Raw genomic sequence first — 25,134 nt, forward strand, 5'->3', positions numbered from 1 at the left:
TTTTTTGTTTGTTTGTTTTTTTCACCTTCCTTCCCTAGATTCGTCATAGAAAACTGTATATCCTGGACAACCCCTTTAAGATCCAGTAAATTTAGTTTGTAATCTTAGGGTCAGTTCACAGAGTTTTTTGGCGAGCATTTTGACGCTGAATCCGCCTCAAAAAAAAGTCTGCCAATAGAATTCTATTGAGAGTTTTTTTGTTTTGGAGGCTGATTCAGCGTCAAAATACTCGCCAAAAAACTGTGTGAACTGACCCTTAGGGTATATTCACACATCAGTATGCCATCAGTCCGTTTGAATTCAGTTTGAGACTTTAAAACGGACTGATGCACATAATGATGACATACTGACACCTTTTTATGCTGATAGCAAACACTGTCCTTCCAGTAGAGGACAAATAAGGGGATTAAAAGTAAAAATTGTAAACAAAGTAGAGATAAGGAGGACATAGGGACATGTATTATATCTCCTTATCTCTACTCTGTTTACAATTTCTACTTTTAATCCCCTTATCTGTCCTCTAGGGGAGGGACATCGTTTGCTATCAGTATAAAAATCAGTATGTGCATCAGTCCGTTTTTAGTCTCAAACTGAATTCAAACGGACTGATGGCATACTTATGTGTGAACATACCCTTAGTCTTGTGTGTTACCTTTACTGCAGTTGAATATTGGCTAGCCTCATGGTGGTACCAGTTTACCATAAAATGAAAAAACATATGTAATCAAAGATCGATTAGTAAAAGGTATCAAGTATCTAGAGTTTCTAAAGATGATCCAAATACAGAAACCTTTACAATTCAACATTGATTCCAAAAGTATGAAGAATACTGAATGCATGTAGGGCATTATAATAGTATCAGAGTATGATGAAGTAAAAATTAAGTTAACCAATTTTTAGTTCGATATACTGTCACTTAAATAAAGCCAGTGACTAACAGGTACTCATCTACATATAAATGCAAGTGGAACAATGTAAATGCTGGAAGTTAAGGAAAATAGATTCAAGTACAAATAATGGCACATGCATTGATTATATGTGATATTTGTACAGATTGTCGTCATCCAGCATTTATTTTCTCTTTGCAAGACACAAGAAATGTATGTTACATAAAAAAAGCATTTTTCAGCAGCTGGAATTTCTGCTTTTCTTGAATAACTTCATTAACTGCCGGAACCGCTCTTCCACCTGAAGACATTAAAGATAGCAGTTTTAGTTTAGCTTTTTCGTTTTGTTTAGTGCATATTGGTTAATGAAATAGTCTGGAACTATGTGACGCTAGGTTCACACCTGCGTTCATCTGTCCGTTCTGAGCTTTCCGTCTTCTGCATGCCAGAAGTCGGAAAGCTCAGACCGGGTCCGGCCGTGAGCGTTTTAGGCTCTCTGCCGCGAAACCGGATTTTTTTTAATCCGGACACAGAGTAGTGCATGTCTGACTCTGTGTCCGGATTATAAAACCCAGTTTCGCGGCGGAGAGCCTAAAACGTTCACCGCCGCTCACGGCTGGACAGCTTTCTCACCCATTCATTTGAATGGGTGAGAAAGCCTCCTGCAGGTTTCCGTCTCCTGCCTCTGTTTTAGGCAGGAAACGGAAACCTGAACTATGGAGTGCCGGCGCAGATGTGAACGAGCCCTGAGTGCCATATATATTATGTGAAGCACTGTGTAGTTCAGTAGTATAAGCCAAGTAAAGCATTGAAATTCACAAGGGCTTTAATATTACAATGCAAGTAAGTGACTTTAACCCCTAGATCGCACTAATCTGGCTATTTACATCGCTTTATCTGATGCCCCATGCCAATTAAAGTCAAATAGCTGTGATTTACAACTAACTCCTGTAGGAGTGGTAAGTGCCCACATCTCCATGCTGAAGTTACTGTCCTGCAGTTACACTGATCGGGGATTTATCATCACTTAACAAAATGTAACCCTTTACAGTGATCATAGTAAAGTCAAACTGCCTTCCCATTCACATTGTGCTAGCCAAACTTGTTCCCCTGCCCCCACTATCACCTACTTCCTGGATGTTTGCTCTGTCTCAGAAGGGAGCCTAGCTAGAGAGAACACAAGCAGTTTACCACCCTCTACTATACTAAACTACTGGGCAATTTACAAATGGACCAGGGGGACCTGAAAATAACCCATGCTGGATATAAAACCTAATGTTTTTGTTGAAAACTATATAAATATCTTTATATGCAATAGTATATATAAAAACTATAAAACTATAAAAACTATTTCTTTTTTTTGCACTCATTTTATAAAATTCTTATACTTCTAGCATAAAAAAAAATAAATAAAAAATTAGACTTCGTTAACAAATATTACTACTTATTTTACGCCTTATTTGTCCTAAACAAAACCATGGTAAATATAGTTGAGATATGCAAAGCCCTTAAAAAAGATAGTGGTGTACAGCAACGTATACCAAAGTGCTAAGATTGGCCTGAGCATTGGGCCCTCAAAGACACTTGGTCCTGAAAGGGTTAAAGAATCATTTGTGCCTGGACACATTTTAGTTTTATTTTAAACTGCCTGTGTGCCACAGGTACAACTGTCTCCAATGGACCTCAAAATAGGAGTGATCATAAACAGGACCCAATTCTTGACATCATTCAGTGCTTGCAGAAATAAATGTGCTTTGCACAAACAGATTAAACAGTTGTAGAAATTTCTGAATTAGTTGTATTTTGCATGACTACACCATTACTGTACACTGTTCCTGCACACTACACAGAATACACTATGATGCTCAAGGAAATAATAGGTCGCACAATATACTGTATGTAGAATAAAGTTTGTTTTAGAGCTTTTCATTTAAATTTGCTCAAACAGTGAGTAATCACTCAGGGCTCGTTCACATCTGCAACCCAGTCTCCGTTTTACAGATTTTTGTTTCCTGCCCGAAACTGGAAAGGAGACGGAAACCAGCAGTCATTTTTCAAACCTATTCATTTGATTGGGTTTGGAAACTGTCCAGCCGTGAGCGCCGATGAGCGTTTTATGCTCTCCGCAGCGAGACTTTTTTTTTTTTTTTTAACCAGACACAAAGTCAGATATGCAGTACTCTGTGTCCGGTTAAAAAAACCCGGTTTTGCCGCGGAGAGCACAAAACGCTCACCAGCGCTCACGGCCGGATGCGGTCTGCCAGGTTTCAGTCTTCTGTCGGCAGAAGAGTGAAACCTGAAAACGGAGATCGAACGCTGGTGTGAACCCAGTGTCAGTAGTGAAAATCAGTGTGATAAACAATTATAATACAGTACATAGGATTATACCCAAGATAAATATTGGTAAGGAATCTCAATTAATCAATTCAGAAAGAAAAGCCCAACAGCCCAATGACCACACTAAGACACATACAATAGTTACATGCAGTGTAATGTCTTTAAAATACCAAAAAGTATGCTTTAACAAGAGGTCAGTTTCAAGTTAATACATACCTGATGTGGATATTTATTCATAGTTGAAGATAAAAAGACAAATGTCTTTTTAGTTGGACCATGCTTTTGACATTTTAGAAGAATTGCACGGTCTTCATCCCTGTAATAAATAAATACATACATGAAGTACAGCTACATATTTAAAGTACATGCACAAACAAGGCTAGAACCAAACAACAACCTCTGTTGCTCCAGTCCAGTCTCTTAGTTTTCATGCAATTTTGAATTCACTTTGAAGAGGATCAAAATGAAGACTGGAATCACATACAGTGACTTGCGACAGTGTTCATATCCCTTGAACTTTTTCATATTTTGTCACCTCACAACCACAAACTTGCCTAAATGTATTTCATTGAGATTTTAAGTGATAGACCAACACAAACTAACAAATAATTATGAAGTGGAACAAAAATGGTTTTCAAAATTTTAATCAAACAAAATTCGCAAGTGTGTGATGTGCAAAAGTATTCAGCTCCCCTATATAAATACTTTCTAGAGCCACCATTTGCTGTAATTACAGTAGAAAGTCTTTTGGGGTAAGTCTCTACCAGCTTGGCACATCTAGAGATTGAGATTTTGCATCTTTGGAAAATAGCTCAAGCCCAGCCAGATTGGATGGAGAGCGACTGTGAACTGCAATTTTCATTTCTTGCCCCAGATAATCAATAGAATTTAGGTCTGCACTGGATCATTCTAACACATGAATATTCTTTGATATAAACTATACCACTGAAGCTCTGGTTTTATGCTTAAAGAGAACCTTTCACCTACTGGGGCACATGTGGTTTTCTATACCGCTAGAAAGCCGACAGTCCACTGAATTCAGCGCACTGACTGCTTTCCCGTTCTGTGTCCCCGGTGAAGAGTTATCGGTGCCAGTACCGTCAGAAGGGCATTTCTGATGGTCATTCAGGAACACTGTTCTTCATAGTAGCATCTATTGCACTGTACAGTACTGTGAGAGGGGGCGTTCCTTACCACCCAGCGACAAGTACTATCAGGAGGGGAGGCGTTCCTCACCACTCTCACAGTACAGCGCAATAGATGCTACTGTGAGGAAAAAAAGGTCTGTTAGTGTTATTAATGGGTTAAAAGTGCACCCATATACTGTTAGCAGTGTCTTGAGTGATTTCTAGGCATATGTGGTATGTTCTGTATTTGTTTACATGTGTAGCTTTCCAATGTACCCGTTACGCTACCTCCCTGTCATTGATCCCTTCCTCCTCTCTCACTCTGTTAAACCCCCTCCTCGTCTCCCTAGCTAAAGTACACTAAGTTATCCTGCCCACTATTAGCCACCCCCCCACTCGCTATGCTGAGCTAGGCTATCCTGCCCACTGATAGCCAGCCTATATTGTTGTGCCTGACTTGTATCAGAGACCCACACTCCAAAAGCTGTTGTGCCCAAGATCCCCACTTAACAGTTTTTGGAGTGTGCGTCTCTGCTGACACAAGTTGGGTACAACATATTGGGCACTGAGATAGCATATCTATGGAATCATTGCAATTTTCACTTTTTATTATCAGATGTGCATTAATTTCTGGAAATCAAATTAATGCAACACTCAATAGTTAAAAATGTGCACTACCCCACTTGATATTTCCCTCCATCTTCTTCAGGAACGGACTCTTCAAGTGTCTTCTTCCGGCACTGGCGGTCAAACTTCTAGGCCTTGGGCAGAGCCGACTGCACATGCCAACAGACCACAAGAAAATGGTCGCTTATTTACTGTGTAAGCAGGCATTTTTCTTGTGACCATGAGCATGCGCAGTCAGTTGCCCGAGGCCTAGAAGTTTGAACGCCTGCGCTGGAAGAAGACGCGTGAAGAGGCCGTTCCTAAAGATGGACGTGTCCCTGGAGAGTTCTCTCGCAGCATTGGGGATGCCCCAAGTGCTGTTTGAGCGCTGGGGTACGCCCTCAGTTCTGTGAGAGAACTCATTTGCATACCGACGAAAACCGGGATTATACTGAATGGCGGCACAGAGAAGACATCTAAAGGTAGGAAAAGAATAGCTTTCCTTAAGGCTATTCCTACGTGTCAATGAGAAAAAATTAGATTTTAATGGTAGAATCCCTTTAAGGCCCAAACTTTCCCGTGTCATTAAGGGGTTAATTAGGAGTTTCTTTGAATTGAAATGTACTCAAAAAATGTTCATGGTTATTCAAAAAAATAAACACAAAATGCCACAAATAAAATCCATGTACAAATAAAGTAAGGAAAATTTACCTTGTCCAAGAAATGACGACTTCTCCTTTCTTTTTTATAACATTTTTTGCAGACAAACTAGTTGGAGAGATTTGGAAGGAACGGAAGTTTGTAGTCTCATCACTAACAGCACTTTTGTGTTTCTTTTTATTGGATGTCTCCTGTTGTAAATCCTCTGATTCATTAGGCTTGATACCTTTATCCTTATCAGGAAATAACATTTTTTGACGCTTAGTTGATGGCTCCTCCGCTAATGATTCTTTTCTCTTTTTATTTAAGTTTAAGTCCACAGTGTTGGTATCAGAAATTTTCATGGGTAATATGTCAGCAGTCACATTACTGCAAGTTTCTTCAATGCAGTTTGTAACTTTCTTTTCACAATCTATTTCAAAATGTTCTACAATATCATTAGGAGTTAGTTTAGTTTCAGCTTGGATTTCTAAAGGTTGGTTTCTGCTAGGAGGCAATTTAAAGTCAGATTCGTTTTCTTTACTTAAGAGTGGGATTTCCACTGCGCTCTCTGCATCAATTGTATTATTCTCTGTGACATTTGCCAAATCAAAGTTAACTGCATGGGGCAGTATGCCGCCCATGTGTGCTTCTGACGGCATGTCCAGCCTAGTTTCCATTTCAACTTTACTACTATCCACAGTTTGTAAAGATTCAGGGGCAGCAATGTCAGCCCCTTCTGATGGGCACTCACAAACTGGAGAACTAGAAGACACAGCACGCCTTATTTTAACAATGAAGTGGTCATTCGATTTTTCCATTATAACTGCCTGCATGGGTTCACTTGGATGGTACTGGAAGCTGCCTAATTCACCTGGGTCCTCTAAAGAACCATTACTTGAGTTATCAGAATCTAAAGTTAAATGTAAGTCTTGTACAATTGCATCTTCTTCATCCAAAACTGACCTTTCACTGCATTTTATATCAACTTCTGATACAGGCTCTGTATCACATAAAGGTCTAAGAAAACTTAGATCTGAATCCGATTTCAAAGGTGAAGGAAACGTTAAAGACACTGCAAGATCTTCCATAAGAACTGAAGAAGAATAGCATTTAGGGCGATCCTCTGAGCCATTTAAGGTCTTGCTGGAAGAGACACTAGTAGGAATCTCTAGCAAGCAACTTTCATCAAAGACATCAGGGTTTAATACAGTCTCAAGCATAGGGAAAGCTGGTACGTGTTGAGGAGAGAGAGCGCACCAGGAAAATCCTGCTTTTGTTGGACTTTTATTTTCAGATCGTGAATTCACATTGTCAAGTTTCTGACTAGATGAGACTGTTTTATCTGGAGTGTCTAATATCCACATGCTTTCTGGTAACAGGTCAGGTGGCAAACTATCAGCATTGTGAAGCAAGCTCTTAAAAACTTCCCCCATATGATCATCACTCACCAAATTAAAGGATAAACCTGAAGAATTTAGTTGACTTTCAGGACATAATTTGTCAGACGTAGATGTCTTGGCAGGTGACAGATGGGGAAGTTTTGATGCTAAATTGCCATTACTAGAAGAAATATCAACATTCTTAGATTTCAAATCAATTCTTGCTAACGCCTTTACTTCATCTTTTCGCATAGCACTGCCATTATCGTTTTGAGTCTTAGGATTTGATAGTCTCGCTTGACTGTGCAACTCAAGCTGCTTTACACAGGGCACAGATCCTGATGAAGATAGACATACTTTGTCTGCAAGTTTGATTCTCTTATTTGATGGACTTTTTACAGGATCAAATTTCTGGATATTTTCACAACGTTCTAGGTTATTTTTCATTTCAGCCTTGTCACAAAGTTTTAAAATCACTGATTTAAGGATATCAAATAAAGAATCAAATTCTTCCTCTACAAATTTCCACAGTCTTTTCTTCATATCAGTGAGATGTTGTTCAAAAATTCCGTCTACAATCTCATTCTTTTTCAACTTTTTCAGTGTGCTGTCAATGTGTTTACAAAGTTTTCTTTGCAGTCTTTCAGATGAGGAACATAAGTTAGACCAGTCTAGACTTTTAACCAGAGTAAGAAAATATAATGTTCCCACTTCAATTACCCTTTGGAATTGTGTAAGCGAAAACTGAACCTTAAATTTCATATATTTTTTTCTTATGTGTTTCCTTATAGTTCGTAACATCTGAAGAACGTCTTGTATACTTGATGGGGTGACAATTTTTAAAATTCCATCCAAGCAAGATTCTGCATTTAGCTTCTTTCGTTTTTTAGTTGGAAATTCTGACAATTTTGGTTGTATGTCAATTTTACCTTTATGTTTAATAGCTGATTTCTCTGGGATAATTAATGTGTCCGTCTTGGACAAAGGAACTATGTCATTACCATGACCAGAATGGCTTTTAGTCACACTCATCACTTGTTCAGGAGCCACCTGGCTAGGACTATTTACAGTCCAGACTTTTTGTTGACAGGTTTGTTCATCTTCACTTAAAATCTCCCCTTCTTCCAAATCATCAGAAGTCAGAGCAAGATTTTTACTGCTCAAGTCTGACTTGTTATCTGGCTGACAATTTTCCTTGTTTAATTCTCCCGATACTGACAAATTGGTAGATTTGGAGTTTGTCTCTGGTAGTAACTCTAAAATAAAAAAGGTAAAACTATTAATATATTGTAATCAACACCAAACAAAAAAAAATCATTTACAATAGGCACATAAGTCTCCACAACTACACTCCTATAAAAGATAGACTGAATAAAAAAACAAAAAAAACAAAACCCACCACTGAATTGCCCCCCTCCCCCTATATGTTTTGATGATGGAAAATCTTTTTCTCACATTCCTGAAAAACATGAATATTAAGGAGGTTGTCCAGGAAATGGACAAACACCTGTGGATGCTGGGGAGGTGTAAAATAAAAATTTATAAAATCAATAGACAGTTTGATCGTCTACTCCAGTGGTGTAACTACTGGGGTAGCGGCTGCCACTGGGCCTGGGACATTAGGGGCCCGGTGACTGCCGCTACCCCTGCGTTTTCTTTCTTTTCTTAATGGGTCGTTAACAGACCCCATTTACTTACCGATCCTGGCAGGGGCCCAGGATCGGTAATTGACGCCGCAGGCTCCACAAACACTATTATTATACTTGAGTATAATGATCGGAGGTCCCGGAAAGGTAAAGGAACATAATAAATGTGTTACTTACCTTTCCACACTCCTAGCAGGCTTCAGGCCTAGTTGTGCGAGGTCCCTGACGTCACATGACTCAGGCCTGCATCCCAGGTCATGTGACGTCAGTACATCATTAAAGAAGTGTGTTTTTATGTTTGTATCCCCCCAGGTCTCCGATTATTATACTCTGGGGTCTGAAAAGACCCCAAAGTAAAATAAATGTTCATAGTTGTCCACAGTGAGCAAAATACTGTGTGCAGGGGCCACAATGGGGCATAACAGTATGTGCAGGGGCCATTATGGGACATAATACTGTGTGCAGGGGCCTCTATGGGGCATAACAGAGCGCGCAGGAATGGGGGGGGGGGTTTGTTCAGTCGAGGTCTTTGGTGTCGGTCAGGAAGGGGGGGGGGGAGGCTTGTCAAAAGTTTGCCAAGGGGCCCCACCATTCCTAGTTACCCCTTCTCCCCCCTTCCCTGCATGGTTACCTTCTTTAAGATCATATCCTGTTACCTATATATTTTACCTATATATCCCCACACCTATATATTTTCTTAAAGTAGACACCTGCAGCATTGTCTCAATGCCACTTAGTACTGTATACGAACAGGCACCTTCATGCAGTTTTGATTTAAAGTGAATGTTTTATGAAAAAATGCAAAAATGTATATTAGTTGTTAAAAGTGGAAACCACACAAATAATATTCACAAAACCTCCTAAAAATAAGAATTCAACATGTGCAGAGCTCATTCATATCACTATGGCCTACACCCGCATGCACGTGTCTTCAGAAAATCACCAGAACTGGAAGGAACAAAAATCTACTTTGAAGCTGGAAATGTTAAAAAAGTATCACTTTAAAATGTAGTGATTACACACCGTGAAAAGTAAGTGAACCCCCTAAACCCTATATATTTTTTGAAAGTAGACAACCTGAAGATTACATAGGTCTCAATGGGTCATCAATAGCCACATCCACCTTCATGCAACTTAGTGACAAACACAAAACATTAATAAAAAAAATGCACTAAGACACATATTTGTACCTAAAACTCATGTTCAATCTCAGATTCATATACAAAATACATTTAAAATAGCAGTTTATGGTGTACACAATGTGTATATACACTATATGTACCGCAAACATGAACTACAACAAGAGCTCGGACTCCCAAAAACACTAATACAGAAGACAGACAGGATTTTGCTGTTACTCACTAATATGTTAAAAATCTATACTGCACCTACCAAACTGTGACATCAAAATCTAACTTTTTTGAGATTGCACAGCATACCGTATATAAAAACACAATTTAATAATTCATATATACAACCACCTTCATGCAACATTGTGGCAAACAGAGATTGCTAGCAAAAATTGCACAAAAATTCAAATTTGCCACGAAAGTGCGACTCAAGCAATCCCTTTATGCCAGGGGTGCTCACACTTTGTCAGCATGTGAGCTACTTCTTAACATGACCAAGCCCTAAGATCTACTACCCACTTCTTGTGGGTGGTACTGACCCGTGGGTGGGCGGGGAGTGTCTGTGGGCGGGGCTGTGCATGTGAGCATGGCCGGGCGGATCGTGAGAGGTGGCCGCCCAGGCATCCTCGCTGTCTGCTTCTTCACAGCGCAGGCAGAGTTAACTCTGAACACTGGCAGGCTGGCTGCATCCCGCGATCGTTCCCATACGTCCATCGCAATCGACCGGTAGATCGCGATCGGCGTATTGGGCACCCCTGCTTTATGCAAACAAAATGTACTTTCTAAAAAACTGCAACATGTGAGGAGTTCATACATACCACATATGTATATATTTACAGGGGCGGGTGTTAAAGGAACGCCAAAATCGCAAAAATGTGCCAACCCATTTTGAGCATGCAAATTAAATAGGACCTTACATAAAAATATTATTTTCCATCCCCTATAAAAATTTTAGCAATACATATGTTCATCTCTAGTGATAATCGTTACTACTATTTATTTTAGCGTGTAACGGATATCGCTAGAGGCGTAGTTTAATCTAGAAAGCTCAGGTATAGACAGGACAGGAATTGGGTGAAATGTAAACTTTATTCATGACTTTGTGTATGTGTTGTGTAAGTGTTTGGTGCTGCGACCTGGACAATGGTAAATGTCTGAGTCACAGCGCCAATAAACTTCCTGGTTATGTTCAGGGGGTTTAACAAAAGAATACCCCACTAGTAAAGCTCAGGGGGAAATTACATTATACCTGTATGTGACAGAGAACAAAAGTACAGTGTGCTCTCTAATTGACAGGAGGGGTGAAAATAGGGACTGAATCCCTTCTCCCCTCCTCCTGGGGTCACATACAGGTTGTGCACAGAGAAAATGCTTCTCTGTCTCTGTGCACGCTCCTTCTCCTCCCCTTTCCTGTTTCACTAATGCTTCCAGAGACAGGCGGTGGGGGGGGGGGGATTTTAAAGTCCTGTATCTCAGGACTCGTTTGTCCTATGAAGATAATTTTAGATTCATTTTGAAGATGATAATCTCATCTTTAAAATACCAAGATTTATAATAGCACTTGCAGATTTTTATCGAATTGCTGTTAAAAACGCTGTCAGGAATTGAGATCTTGAATCAGATCTCAATCCCCAATAGCGTTTTCAACAGTGAATCGCTTTGGCACAGTACGGGTTAACATGAAGAACTTGGTATCACTTTAAAGATGAGATTCTCATCTTTAAAATGAATCTAAAATTATCTCCATAGCCCAAACGAGACCAGAGATATGGCCATTAGAAGTAAGGACGTAGCAGCTACATCCTCTGCTAGGCAAGTGACACCCTGGGAGGACATACAGCTATGTCCTTCACAGTGAAAGGGTTAAAGGGTGTTTTGCAAGTGTTTTTTGCTTGATAAAAGAATGAAAGTAACACTACGTTCACACCTGAGTTTGGGTTTCCGTTCTTCAGGTCCGCTTGGGGACCCCCCGAACAGATACCTAATCTGCTTAAAACAGTGGTTACCCGTGGACCTCATAGACTATTAATGGAGTCCGACGAGTTTCCACCCGACAAGGGCGAAAATTGCGGAAAGAAAAGTGCTGCCTGCAGGACTGGAATGGAGAAAGGAATCCCCGAGGGGAGACTGGGCACAGGTGTGAACCCAGGCTAAGTTGCAAATTACGAGTTTCCCATTTACAAAGATGGTTATTAAAATGTTGCATGCCTTAACAGCAGAACATTCTGTGAGGCTACATAGTAGTGCGTTTCCTTACCATATAACCATTACCAAGGCTTCCTTACCAGGAAACAAGACCTTAGTAAACAAATCAAAGTATATACTTTAGAGCAACGTTAAAGGAACACTAAACCCCATTGAATGCAAAACAACAATAAAATACATCAATACTTTCAATCTTCATCTCTTACTTTCCTTTGATCCTATTTTGTATCATAATTAAAACTGAGACACATAAATTATCTTTGTGTATCAAACGTGAACCACAATGTTTCCCCTTCCTTTTTACACTGTCCTGTGTCTGGTTATAGGACAACTGGTTGGAGAATCAGTCTCCCCTCTGCCAATTTCTTAAACCCTCCCCTCTCTAATCAACCACCGGCAGAAGATGGAGCAAATTAACCTCTATGCTTTCTTGCAAAATTTCAATAAGACTGTCAGAAAATGCTGCAAATATTAAGGGCAATTACATTTCTTGTTTGTTTATGCCACTCATAGATTTAGTGTTCCTTTGACATAAAAGGCATGCATACGTGCAAAACTACAGCCATTTCTACAAAAAAAAAAAAAAAAAAAAAACTACTACAAATGTGAATACCTTTATATGAATTGCTCGCTACTGCAGACTTAGCTTTGCGGTCAAGTGTATGTAGAGTTTTAGAACGAACTGGGCTTTTCAGTGGGCTGAGGACTTCTGGAATATGTCTTAGTAAGCTTAAGTCAATAGACACTTCATCATGGAAACAATGCTTATTCTCAATTTCTTTTGTGCATATATTTACAAAGTCAGTATCTGGTAATTCATATATACCTTTTGGGGTTTCAGCAGCATTTGAAGTCAGTTCAATTATTTTGTTGCCTTTCTCTTCACATTTCTCCAAGATAGAGCCATTATCTTGAATTTGTTCAGCAGGCTCAGACACATCTGGTGCCTCAGAATTAGGACTACCACTGCATCTGTCAAGTTCTATAAATGAATCAAGATCAATAAGATGTGAACAATCGCCAACAGTGTGCGTGTCCATCTCTCTCGAGCTTACTTCACTCAAAACTGTAAGTTCAACCGGTTTATCTTCTATAGTTAATTTTGCCAATAACATACGGTTTTCATCAACTGCTGAATTTGGTGGCTGTTCATTTAAACACATAGGTCCAGAATAAGACTCTAGTTTAGATTCTTCTACATTAAAAACCTTGTTTGTGTGGTTATCCATCAAAAGTTCACTGGGTCTCAAGTCAGTCTCTTGAGAATGAAGAGATTCAGCATGGTTTTCACTTCCACATCGAGGGGAAGAGTCTTTAGCCAATTTTCCCTCCACCTCACATTCTTCACATTCTGTACTGGGGGCACTGGACAACACTTGTGTATCGGGCAATGTTTTTTTAGCTGGAGAAAGTGTTAAATTAAGAGTCTCCATAAATGACAGTTTAAAGTCTTTTTGGCTGCTGTTCACTTCATTGGCTTTTTCACTAGGTTCATTTTTCTCACTTACTGAAGAATGTAGAGTTTTATCTTTGCTTGATGACAGATGCACACCTTTCTCTTTCTTTTGGTGTACTTTATCCTTTTGGTCATGTCTAACCCTATCTTGTTCATCTCTAGATCTTTTCTTTTCAGTTTTCCTATCATGATCTGATCGCTCAGATTTATTTTCCCGATTAGGTTTACTCATTGTTGAATGTTCAGACTTGTTTGGCTTTAAGTCTTTATTTCCAATTTTAGACTCCCTGTACTCTGAAGAGTGCCTATCCTTTCTTTCTACATCACTGCTTCTTCTTTTGCTATCGCTTAATTCCGATATCTTGTGGGAACCATCATCTTTCGGGGAGGAAAAATGTGTTCTTTTTGACCTTCGTGGTTCCTCATTTTTCTCAGCAGCTCTATGCTTAGATTCTGTGTTTTTTTCTTTATCATATGCCCTGGACTCCCTTCTGTGTGGAGAGCTTTCATATCTTTTAACTTTTTCTTTACAGTAATCTGGATCTTTTAGCTGTTTTTTTCCTTTAGTGGAACTTGAATGGTATTTAGGATTTTCCTTCTCACAGCCGACCTCAGATTTTGAATTTTTGTTCTCTTGAAAGGATTCATTTTTCCCAGATTTTGCAGGCAATTGATGTGTCTTTTCTTTTACATCAACACCTTCTTTTACTGAAATGGCAATGCTAGATTTGGGTCTTTTTCTCAGAGTTCTCTCAGTTTCCTTATCGCGGCTACCCAAGCACATTTCATTTCTATTCTTATCTTTAACTTCTAAGCGTAGTGGCTCCAAAGTTTGTTCTTGTGACTGGTCTACAGGCCTATCCTTGCAATGCTTGTCAACATGGTTTATTGTTGAACATAGCTGTTTATTTTCCGTACAAGTCTTCCTCTTATCACAAAGATTTTTAGAATAGCGACTTGCTATATCTATAGTTTGGCTAAACGTTAAGGCTTTTTTTGGCAAGTTTTCTGTGTTTAAGTTCTTTGAGAGGTTATCATCACTAGGCTTCGATTTATTTATATTCAGCAATGGTGGTGGATGAAAACTGTGGTTCTTCCCTGAAGCACCCAGCCTGTTAAACGATAAACATATTAAAATGCTTTTGCAACTTCCTTCTTTGCTTTTTAATTTGTCATTTCAGTTTCCCACCCCCACCTTTGAAGGGCTGGAGATTGCGTTTTAAATGTACAACAACTTACTTTTTGCAGGCCAAGTAGTTATTATGATGGCATCATTCAATCATACAATACAGTAACAAAATATTTGGGGGGGGGGATGAAATGGAAACGCATTAGAAATTACCTCCGATTAAGTGCGTTTATCTCTTCCTCTTTACGTGTAATTTCTACCCTTGCCGTTTTAATAAGGGCAGAAATATTCTTTTTTAAGCACTGATTTTCATTTTGCAAACTGGAATTCTACAAAAAAGCATAGAGAGAACAAAGATATAAATGACAAAGTTATACTAAATCTTTACCCACAAAACTAAATACTATGAACTTAGTTCCTCCTGCTCTAGAATAGGTTAAAGGAGTTCTTCGGTCAAATTTTAAAGGTCTTTAGTGCTATTATTGGGTTAATAAATGCGCCCATATAATTTAAACAGTGTTTTGAGTGATTTCTGGGTGTGTCTGGTAACTGGGTAGCTCCTGCGTTTACTAGGTTCAGCTTCCTGCTATGCAACTTCCACACTAGCTACCTCTCACCTCACTCCCCCCCCCCCCCCATCTCCCATACACCCCTCCCTGTCTCTCTAGCTATTCCACCCACTACTAGCCCTTCCCACCTAATCAGCTCAACCACTGACCCAATTATAGTTATGTCTTGTCCTTCCAGGCTTCCTCCTTCGGGATGGCCCATCCTTGTTTTCTGATTCTTCTGGTGCGCACACTAGACCCAGAGCTGCTCCTGCAGCAGACAATCCACCTCCACTGCACAGGCATGGGAGCTGCTCGCAAGCCTGCGCAGTAGAGGTGGATCGTTGAATTCAGAGCACAGAGCAGCACTGAGACTATAGCCCGCACCAGCAATCAATTTAAATTATAATATATATAAATTATAATTATGATAAATTATGGTATTTAGAAAGTAGGCTGGGGAGGTGTTTAGATTAGTGTAGGAATCAGTTTTTATCCCGGACAACACCTTTAACTGCAGATTGCGCTACTTTTCTATATGATGTGTTACCTTCAAATGGATAGTAATACATAGTGCCAAAATCATTCAAACCACTGCCAAGCAAGATTTTAAAATGCTCCTGCCCACGGTGTATAAAAAGTGCCGACTGCTCAGGAGCAGTGTCAGATGACTGGAAGCTTCCACAGCCACACCCATGAAAACTATCTGATGACAGGGGTAGGGGGCAGCTTTACTCAGATAATATTTGCCTTTAACCCTATAGAGACACAGCTCAAAAGTGACTTGAGGACCAGGCCTCTTTTTTCAAAACTGACATGTGTCACTTTAAATGGCAATAACTTTGAGACGCTTTAACTTACACAAGTGATTCTGAGATTGTTTTTTCGTAACACATTGTACTTCATGTCAGTAGTAAATTTTTGTCAATATGTTTTGTCTTTCATTATGAAAAAATAGGAAATTTGGTGAAAATTTTGAAAAAAATGCAGTTTTCAAACTTTGAAATTGCAAGCCTTTCAAATAGAAATCCATACTACCCAAATTTTTTCTTAAATATAATTAACCATGTCTCTGATTTATGTAGCAATCAAATTTTAATCACCCTTTCATTTTTTTCAGATATTATAAGGCTTACAAGTCAAGCAGTAATTTTCCAAATTTTCAAGAAAATTTCCAAAACACATTTTTCAAGGGACCAGTTCAGTTCTGAAGGGTACTTGAAAGGCCTCTCTAATAAAACCCCCCGAAAATCACTCCATTCTAAAAACTGCACTCTTGAAAGAATCCACAACAGCAGTTAGAAAGTTTCTTAACCCTTTCAGCATTTCACAACAATTACAACAAAATGGAGGTCAAATTTACATTTTTCAATTTCTGTCACTAATATATTCATTTAGCCCTAGAATTTACACATTTACTAAGGGTTAAAGGAGAAACTGCACCCCACATTTTGTTACACAATTTCTCCCGAACACGATAATACCCCATATGTGCTGGTACCCTAATGTACGGGCACACGATCGCTCTCAGAACGGATGGAGCGCTAATTGGATTTTGTAGGCCAGATTTTGCTACAATACTTTTCAGGCGCCATGTCCCGTTTGCAAAGCCCCCAAGGTGCCAAAACAGTGGAAACCCCCAAAATGTCACCCCATTTTGGAAACTAGACCCCTCAAGGAATTTATCAAGGGGTATAGTGAGCCCTTGGACCCTACAGGTGTTTCACAGATTTTTTTACCATTGAGATGTGAAAATGAAAAATTACTTTTTTTTATAATAAAATGTCACTGTAGCCCCAAATTTTTCATCTTCACAAGGGGTTAAAGGAAAAATTGCACCCCACATTTTGTTACAAAATTTCTCCCGAACACGACAATACCCAATATGTGCTGGTACCCTAATGTACGGGCACACGGTCGCTCTCAGAGCGGATGGAGCGCTAATTGGATTTCGTAGGCCAGATTTTGGAACAATACTTTTCAGGCACCATGTCCCGTTTGCAGAGCTCCCAAGGTGCCAAAACAGTGGAAACCCCCAAATGTGACCCCATTTTGGAAACTATACCCCTCAAAGAATTTACTAAGGGGTATAGTGAGCACTTTGACCCTACAGGAGTGTAACAGAATTGGCCCAACAAAAGGAAAAGTGACATTTTTTGCTATAAAATGTTGCTTTAACCCCAAATTTTGCATTTCCACAAGGGGTTAAAAGAGAAAATGCACCCCAAAAATTGTCAAGCATTTTCTCCCAACTACAGAAATGCCCCTTATGTGGATGTAAAGTGATGTATGGGCACACTGTAAGGTCCAGAGCTGAAGGATCGCTATTGGGATTTTAGAGGGCAAATTTAGCTGAAATCTGTTTCAGGCACCATGTTGCATTTGGAGAGCCCCTGAAGTGCTAGAACAGTGGAAACCCCCTCCCCAAATGACCCCATTTTGAAAACTAGACCCCTCAAGGAATTTATCAAGGGGTTTAGTGAGCACTTGGACCCTACAGGTGTTTCACAGATTTTTTTTTACCATTGAGATGTGAAAATGAAAAATTACTTTTTTCCAATAAATCGTCCATTTAGCGCCATATTTTTAATTTTTACAAGTAGTTAGAGAATTAAAAGCCCCCCAGTTTGTCACACAATGTCTCCTGAACACGGCAATACCCCATATGTGGCCATAATCTGCTGTATGGGAACATGGCGGGGCTCAGAATGGAAAGAGGGCTATTTGGCTTTTGAGGGCAGTTTTCTGGTGCCATGTCGCATTTGCAGAGCCCCTAAAGTACCAATACAATGGAAACCCCTGAAAAGTGACCCCATTTTAGAAACTACACCTGTCAAGGAATGAATAAAGGGGTATTATCATTTTGAGCCTAAAAATGCTTCCCAAAAATTAATGTACAAAATGAAAATTTAAATTTTTAAAGAAATCTGCCATTTCGGTGCCCAATACGTTGCACCCACTTCGTGTTGTCAGAGACCTGCACTCCTAAAACTATTAAGTGGGCCATCCTGAGGGGCAAAAAATTATATATGTAGGTATAAACTGCTGCTTGGGCACACAGCAGGGCTCAGAAGGGAAGGAGCACTGCGCTTTTTAGCTTTTGGGGTACAGATTTAGAGGGACTTTCTGGGTGCCATGATGTTTTTGCAGAGCCCTGGAGGTGCCAGTGAACTGGAATTCCCCAAGAAGTGACCCCATTCTGTAAGGGCAATTTTAGGGTCTCTGCAAAAGTGTCATGGCATCCAAAAAAAAACAAACCGTCTAAGTCTGTGCTACAAAAACCCAATAACCCTTCTTCCCTTCTGTGTCTGGCTGTGCCCTAATATCAATTTATACCCACATATGACATTACGTGCATTATCCGGGGTACACCAGTATCATACATGTGTCATATATGTGGCATAAAATGCAGTTTGGGCACACAGCAGGGCGCAGAAGGGAAGGAGCGCGATGCGGCTTTTGGAGCGCAGATTCAGATGTTTGGTATCTGGACGCCATGTCATGTTTGTAGAGCCTGTAGGGTACCAGAAAAGTGGATTCCCCAAAGGTGTGACCCCAGTTTGAAAACTGCACCCCTCAAAGAATTTATCAGGGGGTGTAGTGAGTATTAGTATCCCAGACGTGACTGCACAGCGGATGGCGAAGAGTGAATATATAAGCTGTGCGGAGGACATTGCAAACACCGAATTTCCTACTAGGTCCCAGTAGCTCCTATAATTGGGGGAGTCACTCTGGGGGTCACTTCTGGTATATTTTCCCTCGTAAGCTCTAAATCTGGGGTGTCCCCTGATATTCGCTCGCACAGCTTATATATTCCCTTCCTGACGCCGCCAGTTGTATTCTAATGATTTGGCGATTTTTGCGGGTTTTTATTCTTGCATTACTAGATGCTATATTTTCTTTACTTTTCTGGTAACGCAGCCATATAAGGGCTTGTTGTTTGCGGGATGAGATGTATTTTGTAATGACACCATTTTTGGGTGCCTACAACTTACTGAATACATTTTATTAACTCTTTTTTTGCTGGATTTAAATAAAAAAAATCAATTCCGGTATTGCGTTTTACCTTGTAAATTTTTCGCCATGCAGCGTACAGTATAAGTAACATATTATCTTTATTCTGTGGGTCGGTACGGTTACGGCGATACCTCATTTATATTATTTTTTTATGCGTAACTAATTCTGCAGAACAAAAACACATTTGGAGACATAAATCAATGTTTTTTGCATCGCCATCTTCTGAGAGGCGTAACATTTTTATTTTTTGGTTGACAGTGTTGGTTGGGGGCTTATTTTTTGCGGGACAATGTGTGCTTTTTATTGGTACTGTTGTGAGGTGCATTTGACTTTTTGATCACTTTTTATAGCACATTCTGTAAGGTGAGATGGCGAAAAATCACTACTTCCGGCGGGTTTTTTCTGGTTTTTTTCCCCGTCATTCACCGTGTACATTAAATATTGTTTCAGTTTTATTGTACAGATTGTTACGGACACGGCGATACCAAATATGTATTGTTTTTATTAATTTTTAGTTTTTTTTTTTTTTATAATTCATTTTCTATAGAAAAAAAGGGTTTTTGGGGCTTGATAACTGTATTAATTGTTTCAAAACACTTTTTTTTTCCACTTTTTTTTTTTTTTTTTTAACTTTTTCATGTGTCCCTATGGGACACTTGCATGAGTGAAGCTTGCATCACTGATCCTGTTTACAGAGTGAGTCACAGGCTTCAGTAAGAGCCTGCACGTTATCACTCTGTAAACAGGAAGTGAGGCTCGGCTCGTGCAGACGGATGGGACAGCTTATCTTCAGGAGATCCCGCACAGGATAAGAAAGGTAAGTGGGACTCAGGACTGCCAGGGGTGACTAATCAGACCCCTGGCTACATGGTAGGGATACCAGCACCCCCCGATCTCGCAGCGGGGGGTGCCGGGGATCCCTACAAGATCGGGCAACCCGTTGTTTGCCGTGATCATGTTTGATCTGCAGACGGATGGGACAGCTTATCTTCAGGAGATCCCGCACAGGATAAGAAAGGTAAGTGGGACTCAGGACTGCCAGGGGTGACTAATCAGACCCCTGGCTACATGGTAGGGATACCAGCACCCCCCGATCTCGCAGCGGGGGGTGCCGGGGATCCCTACAAGATCGGGCAACCCGTTGTTTGCCGTGATCATGTTTGATCACGGCAATCAACGGGTTAAAACCCAAAATCAGCACTCATGTCTGATGGAGGGGGATGGAGCAGGATGTTAGGTGTCAGATACAACTAACACCTGCTCCAAGAACACCCGCACTGCGCTGCGGGGATTGTTTACATCCATGTGGTACTATTACCACATCGGTCGTGAAGCACTAGACATCCATGTGGTAATAGTACCACATGGGTCGGGAAGGGGTTAATACTAAGTTTATCAAGTGAATATATGAAACGTGTTATCAAGGCACAAGTTATGTTGAAACATTTATTTTAAAATGAAAAACCAGACTAAAGAGAATAATAATAAAACATTACCAAGGACTGTGTTTGCTTCAGCTTTATTACCAGCTGTTTTATCTGTCTCTGACACTTCTCATATTCATCACTTAGCTGTTGAAGAAAAAAGTTCACAAGATGTAACAATTAGGTACTGCAGTCAAGGATAATTGCAAATTTGAAGCAAAAAAAAAAAAAAAATCCTGACAGTTTTTTTTTATTTTTTACACAATTGTTTAAGCAGATCTGTTCAACAGATGCAAATTCAAATTCACACGCAAATGGATGCCCATCCTTTTACACAGAAATCAACGTAAGAAAACGGTTTGTCATTTTTTTTTGGATGGATAAAAAAAAAAGGCTCTCTTTACATTGATCTTTATATAAACTGATAGGCAAACATTTGCATTCATTCAATTTTTTACACTATATAGGTGTAAAAAAAAATAAAGATGATGTGAATTCACCCTAAATTGTTATTTAGTACAATTATTCTTTCCAGTCTCCTATTCCCCATTTCACATAATTGACACACACTTAGATCCAGAGTTCAGACAATTGTAGAGAGTGTGGTAGCTTACAATCAGAAGATACAATATCACTTAGTTTGGAAACAAAAAGAATGCATTTGTTAAATACAGTGGATACATAGAACGCTGTCAATTTTATACGCCGTCAAGGTTAAAAAAATGTTTTAGTAATTCATACTTCACTGAATGAAGCTTCTTTAGCAGTTCCTTCCTCTGTTAATATCTCCTCATAGAGATCTAAGCAGTTTTTTGAAGGATTGCTTTTCTCAGGTGCTTGCTCTGAAAGAAGAAAAAATAAAATTGGAAGAGATGAAAATCTTTATGATGTTTTTTCCATATATATTTTACACTCACAGATTTGGTTTACAACAATAATGCATAATTCTGGCATAATACATATCTAGCAGTAAAATAAAATGATTACCTGGTGAATTTGCCATGTCCAGTCCATCATATATATCAACTGAACTCCCATCGCTTTTTGCAGGAGAAGCTGTAATAATAAATTACAGTTAAATAAGTACGAGACAAGAAGCAGACTAAGGGGCTGTTTTATATAGAGTAATTTAATAACAAATATCAGGCCGAAAACTCTTGCTTCACAAATTCGAAATAGATTTTGGAACCTAATTTTGATGCCAATTCCGAAAAATCTGCTTAAAATTCCTCCGTGAACATAGCCTAACACTATTTTGTCAAACTGTTTTAAGGGTATTAACCATTTGAAGACATCTGTTAATCTCAATTGAAGCATAAATGATACTTATACATTCCCAAATTTAACCATTTCAAGACAAAGCCCCTTCATGACCAGGCCTCATTTTTCAAAACTGGCATGTGTCACTTTATATGGAAATAACTTTGAGTTGCTTCAACTTACACAAGTCATTTTGAGACAGTTTTTTCGTGACACATTGTACTTCATAAAGGAATATATACCGAGAAACCACAGATGATACACTTAAATTAATTGTGCACAAGGTACAAGAGAGATTCACAGCAGCAGTGGTTTCATCCAAAACCCCTTGGGGAACGACAGATGCACAAAGATGACCGATGGATGTGAAGAGAACTGCGCTACGGAATAAAGTGCGTGTGTTGTCAATTCCAAGAGAGTAGCACAGTTCTCTTCACATCCATCGGTCATCTTTGTACATTGTACTTCGTGTTACTGGTAAACATTGATCAATATTTTTGTATTTATTTATAAGAAAAAAAAAATTGATGGAAATTTGAAAAAAAACAAACAAACAAAAGTCGTATCACACAAATATAAATATTAAAGAGGACCTTTCATCAAATTGGGCACAGACAGTTCCATATATTGCTGAAAAGCTGACAGTGCGCTGAATTCAGCGCACTATCGGCTTTCCCGATCTGTGCCATGGGTAAAGAGCTATCGGTCCCGGTACTGTAGAGCTTTACAGTCAGAAGGGCGTTCCTGACACGCTTGTCAGGAACGTCCTTCTGCCCAGCAGCACCCATCGCGCTGTACAGTGTGAGCGGGAAGGAACGCCCCCTCCCCTCCTGATAATACTCGTCTATGGACGAGTACTGTGAGCAGAGGGAGGGGGCGTTCCTCCCAGCTCACACTGTGCAGCGTGATAGGCGCTGCTGGGCAGAAGGACGTTCCTGACAAGAGTGTCAGGAACGCCCTTCTGACTGTAAAGCGCTACGGTACCGATAGCGCTTTACCCAGGGCACAGATTGGGAAAGCCGATAGTGCGCTGAATTCAGCGCACTGTCAGCTTTCCAGCAGTATATAGAACTGCCTGTGCCCAATCTGATGAAAGGTCCTCTATAACTTCCATGTCCTTGCTTTATATTGGCATCAACTTTTAATTGTCAATTTATTTTGGACATCATAAAGCTTACAAGTTTAACAGCGATTTTACAGATTTTTTTTTTTTTTTTTTAAATGTAGATTGTGAGCCCCACATAGAGCTCACAATGTACATTTTTTCCTATCAGTATGTCTTTTTTTGGAATATGGGATGGAAATCCATGCAAACACGTGGAGAACATACAAACTCCTTGCAGATGGTTTTATGCCCTTGGCGGGATTTGAACACCAGGACTCCAGCACTGCAAGGCTGCAGTGCTAACCTCTGAGCCACCGTGTGGCCCCTGATTTTACGGATTTACAAGAAAATTTCTCAAACTAATTTTTTTTTTTTTAGGGATCACTTCCATTCTGAAAGGGATTATAAAGGCATACATATTAGAAACCCACATAAATCACCCAATTTTTTTTTTTAACTGCACCCCTCCCACAGCATTTGGGAAGTGTATTAACCCATTGAGCATTTCACAAAAATTAAAATAAGGAGGTGAAATTTAGACATTTCATTTTTTTCCATAATACCTTCATTTAGCTCTAAAATTAACACACTCACAAAAGGGTTCAAGGAGAAAATGCATCTCAGGTGGTTATTCAATTTCTTCCGAGCATAGAAATACCCTACATGTTGGTGTAAACGGATGTTTGGGCACATGGCAGTGCACGGAAGGGAAGGAGGAAGGATTTTATCAAGGGGTATAGTGAGTATTTTGACCCAACAGCCTTTTCACAGATTTTATTAACATTGGGTTGCACAAATGAAAAATTAATAAAATGGTCACTATCACCAAAGTTTTCATTTTCATAAGGGGTTAAAGGAGAAAAAAAAAACAACCCCAGAGTTTGTTAAATAATAATAATAATAAATTTTATTTATATAGCGCCAACATATTCCGCAGCGCTGTACAATTTGTAGGGTTCAAATACAGAAAGATACACAGAGAAAGTCATTTCACACAATGGGACCGAGGGCCCTGCTCGCAAGAGCTTACAATCTATGAGGTAGAGGGGGTGACAAGAGGTAGCAGGGGCGGCATTGCTTATGCAGAGGTCAGATACTTTTGTAATAGAGGCGACTGTCATTACATAAACATAAGACTTTATGAGTCGTCAACAGTCGTGTCCTTTAACATGTGGATGGAGCTTGGACCTATAAAGTTAGCATGAGATGACATAATATGTGGGGAAATGTGGGAGCGGGGACAGAGGAGGGTTAAGGGTTTACGTTAGAAATTGTGATAGGCTTGTCTGAAAAGATGCGTCTTTAGTTTGCATTTGAAGCTGTAGAAATTGGGAGTTAATCTGATTGTCCGGGGTAGAGCATTCCAGAGGACTGGTGCAGCTCGGGAGAAGTCTTGTATACGAGCGTGGGAGGTTCTGATAATAGAGGATTTAAGTGTTAGGTCATTGAGTGAACGGAGAACACGGGTTGGGCGGTAGACAGAGATGAGGGAGGAAATGTATGGAGGTGCGGCATTATGGAGAGCCTTGTGGATGAGAGTGATAACTTTATATTTTGTTCTATATTGAATAGGCAGCCAATGTAACGACTGGCACAGACCAGAGGCATCGCTGTAGTGTCTAGCCTGATAGTTGAGGCTGGCCGCTGCATTCAGAATAGATTGTAGAGGGGAGAGTTTAGTAAGGGGAAGACCTATTAGTAAGGAGTTACAGTAATCAAGGCGAGAATGAATCAGAGAGACAATAAGTGTCTTTAGTGTATCTCTGGTGAGGAAAGGGCATATTCTAGAGATATTTTTGAGGTGGAGGTGACATGAACGTGCGAGTGATTCAACATGAGGGGTGAAGGAAAGGTCTGCGTCAAACATGACCCCGAGGCAGCGGGCCTGCTGCCTAGGCGTTATAGTAAGGCCTGAGACTACAATGGATATATCAGGGACAGATCTGTTAGATGGTGGAAACAGTAGTAGTTCAGTCTTGGAGATATTTAGTTTCAGATAGAGTGAGGCCATGATATTTGAGACAGCAGAGAGACAGTTGCTGGTGTTCTGTATGAGTGCAGGGGTGATGTCATGGGAAGATGTGTATAATTGGGTGTCATCAGCATAAAGATAGTACCTGAAGCCAAATCTGGCAATGGTTTGTCCAATGGGAGCTGTGTAGAGAGAAAAGAGCAGGAGGTCTAGGACCGAGCCCTGAGGAACCCCAACAGCAAGGGAAAGAGGGGAGGAAACAGA

General features: G+C 39.9%; 1 protein-coding gene across 2 annotated transcripts in view; it reads right to left on the reverse strand.

Moving 5' to 3' along the window:
• Positions 1-866: 866 nt before the first annotated feature.
• CASP8AP2 (caspase 8 associated protein 2) overlaps positions 867-25,134 on the reverse strand; it is a 30,405-nt gene continuing 6,137 nt past the window's right edge. Inside the window, exons 3-10 of one of the 2 annotated variants that reach the window (XM_075268183.1) lie at positions 21,521-21,589; positions 21,275-21,375; positions 20,606-20,680; positions 14,758-14,873; positions 12,573-14,527; positions 5,669-8,234; positions 3,441-3,540; positions 867-1,188 (exon numbers count right to left, since the gene is read on the reverse strand). In XM_075268183.1, the coding sequence (XP_075124284.1) occupies positions 1,126-1,188; positions 3,441-3,540; positions 5,669-8,234; positions 12,573-14,527; positions 14,758-14,873; positions 20,606-20,680; positions 21,275-21,375; positions 21,521-21,589 (5,045 nt within the window). In that variant the 3' untranslated portion in view covers positions 867-1,125. The remainder of the gene's footprint in view (positions 1,189-3,440; positions 3,541-5,668; positions 8,235-12,572; positions 14,528-14,757; positions 14,874-20,605; positions 20,681-21,274; positions 21,376-21,520; positions 21,590-25,134) is intronic. The other variant, XM_075268184.1, reaches the window with a different exon arrangement.

The sequence above is a fragment of the Leptodactylus fuscus genome, chromosome 3 (genome assembly GCF_031893055.1).
Source record: "Leptodactylus fuscus isolate aLepFus1 chromosome 3, aLepFus1.hap2, whole genome shotgun sequence".
In the NCBI taxonomy this organism is placed as follows: Eukaryota; Metazoa; Chordata; class Amphibia; order Anura; family Leptodactylidae; genus Leptodactylus; species Leptodactylus fuscus.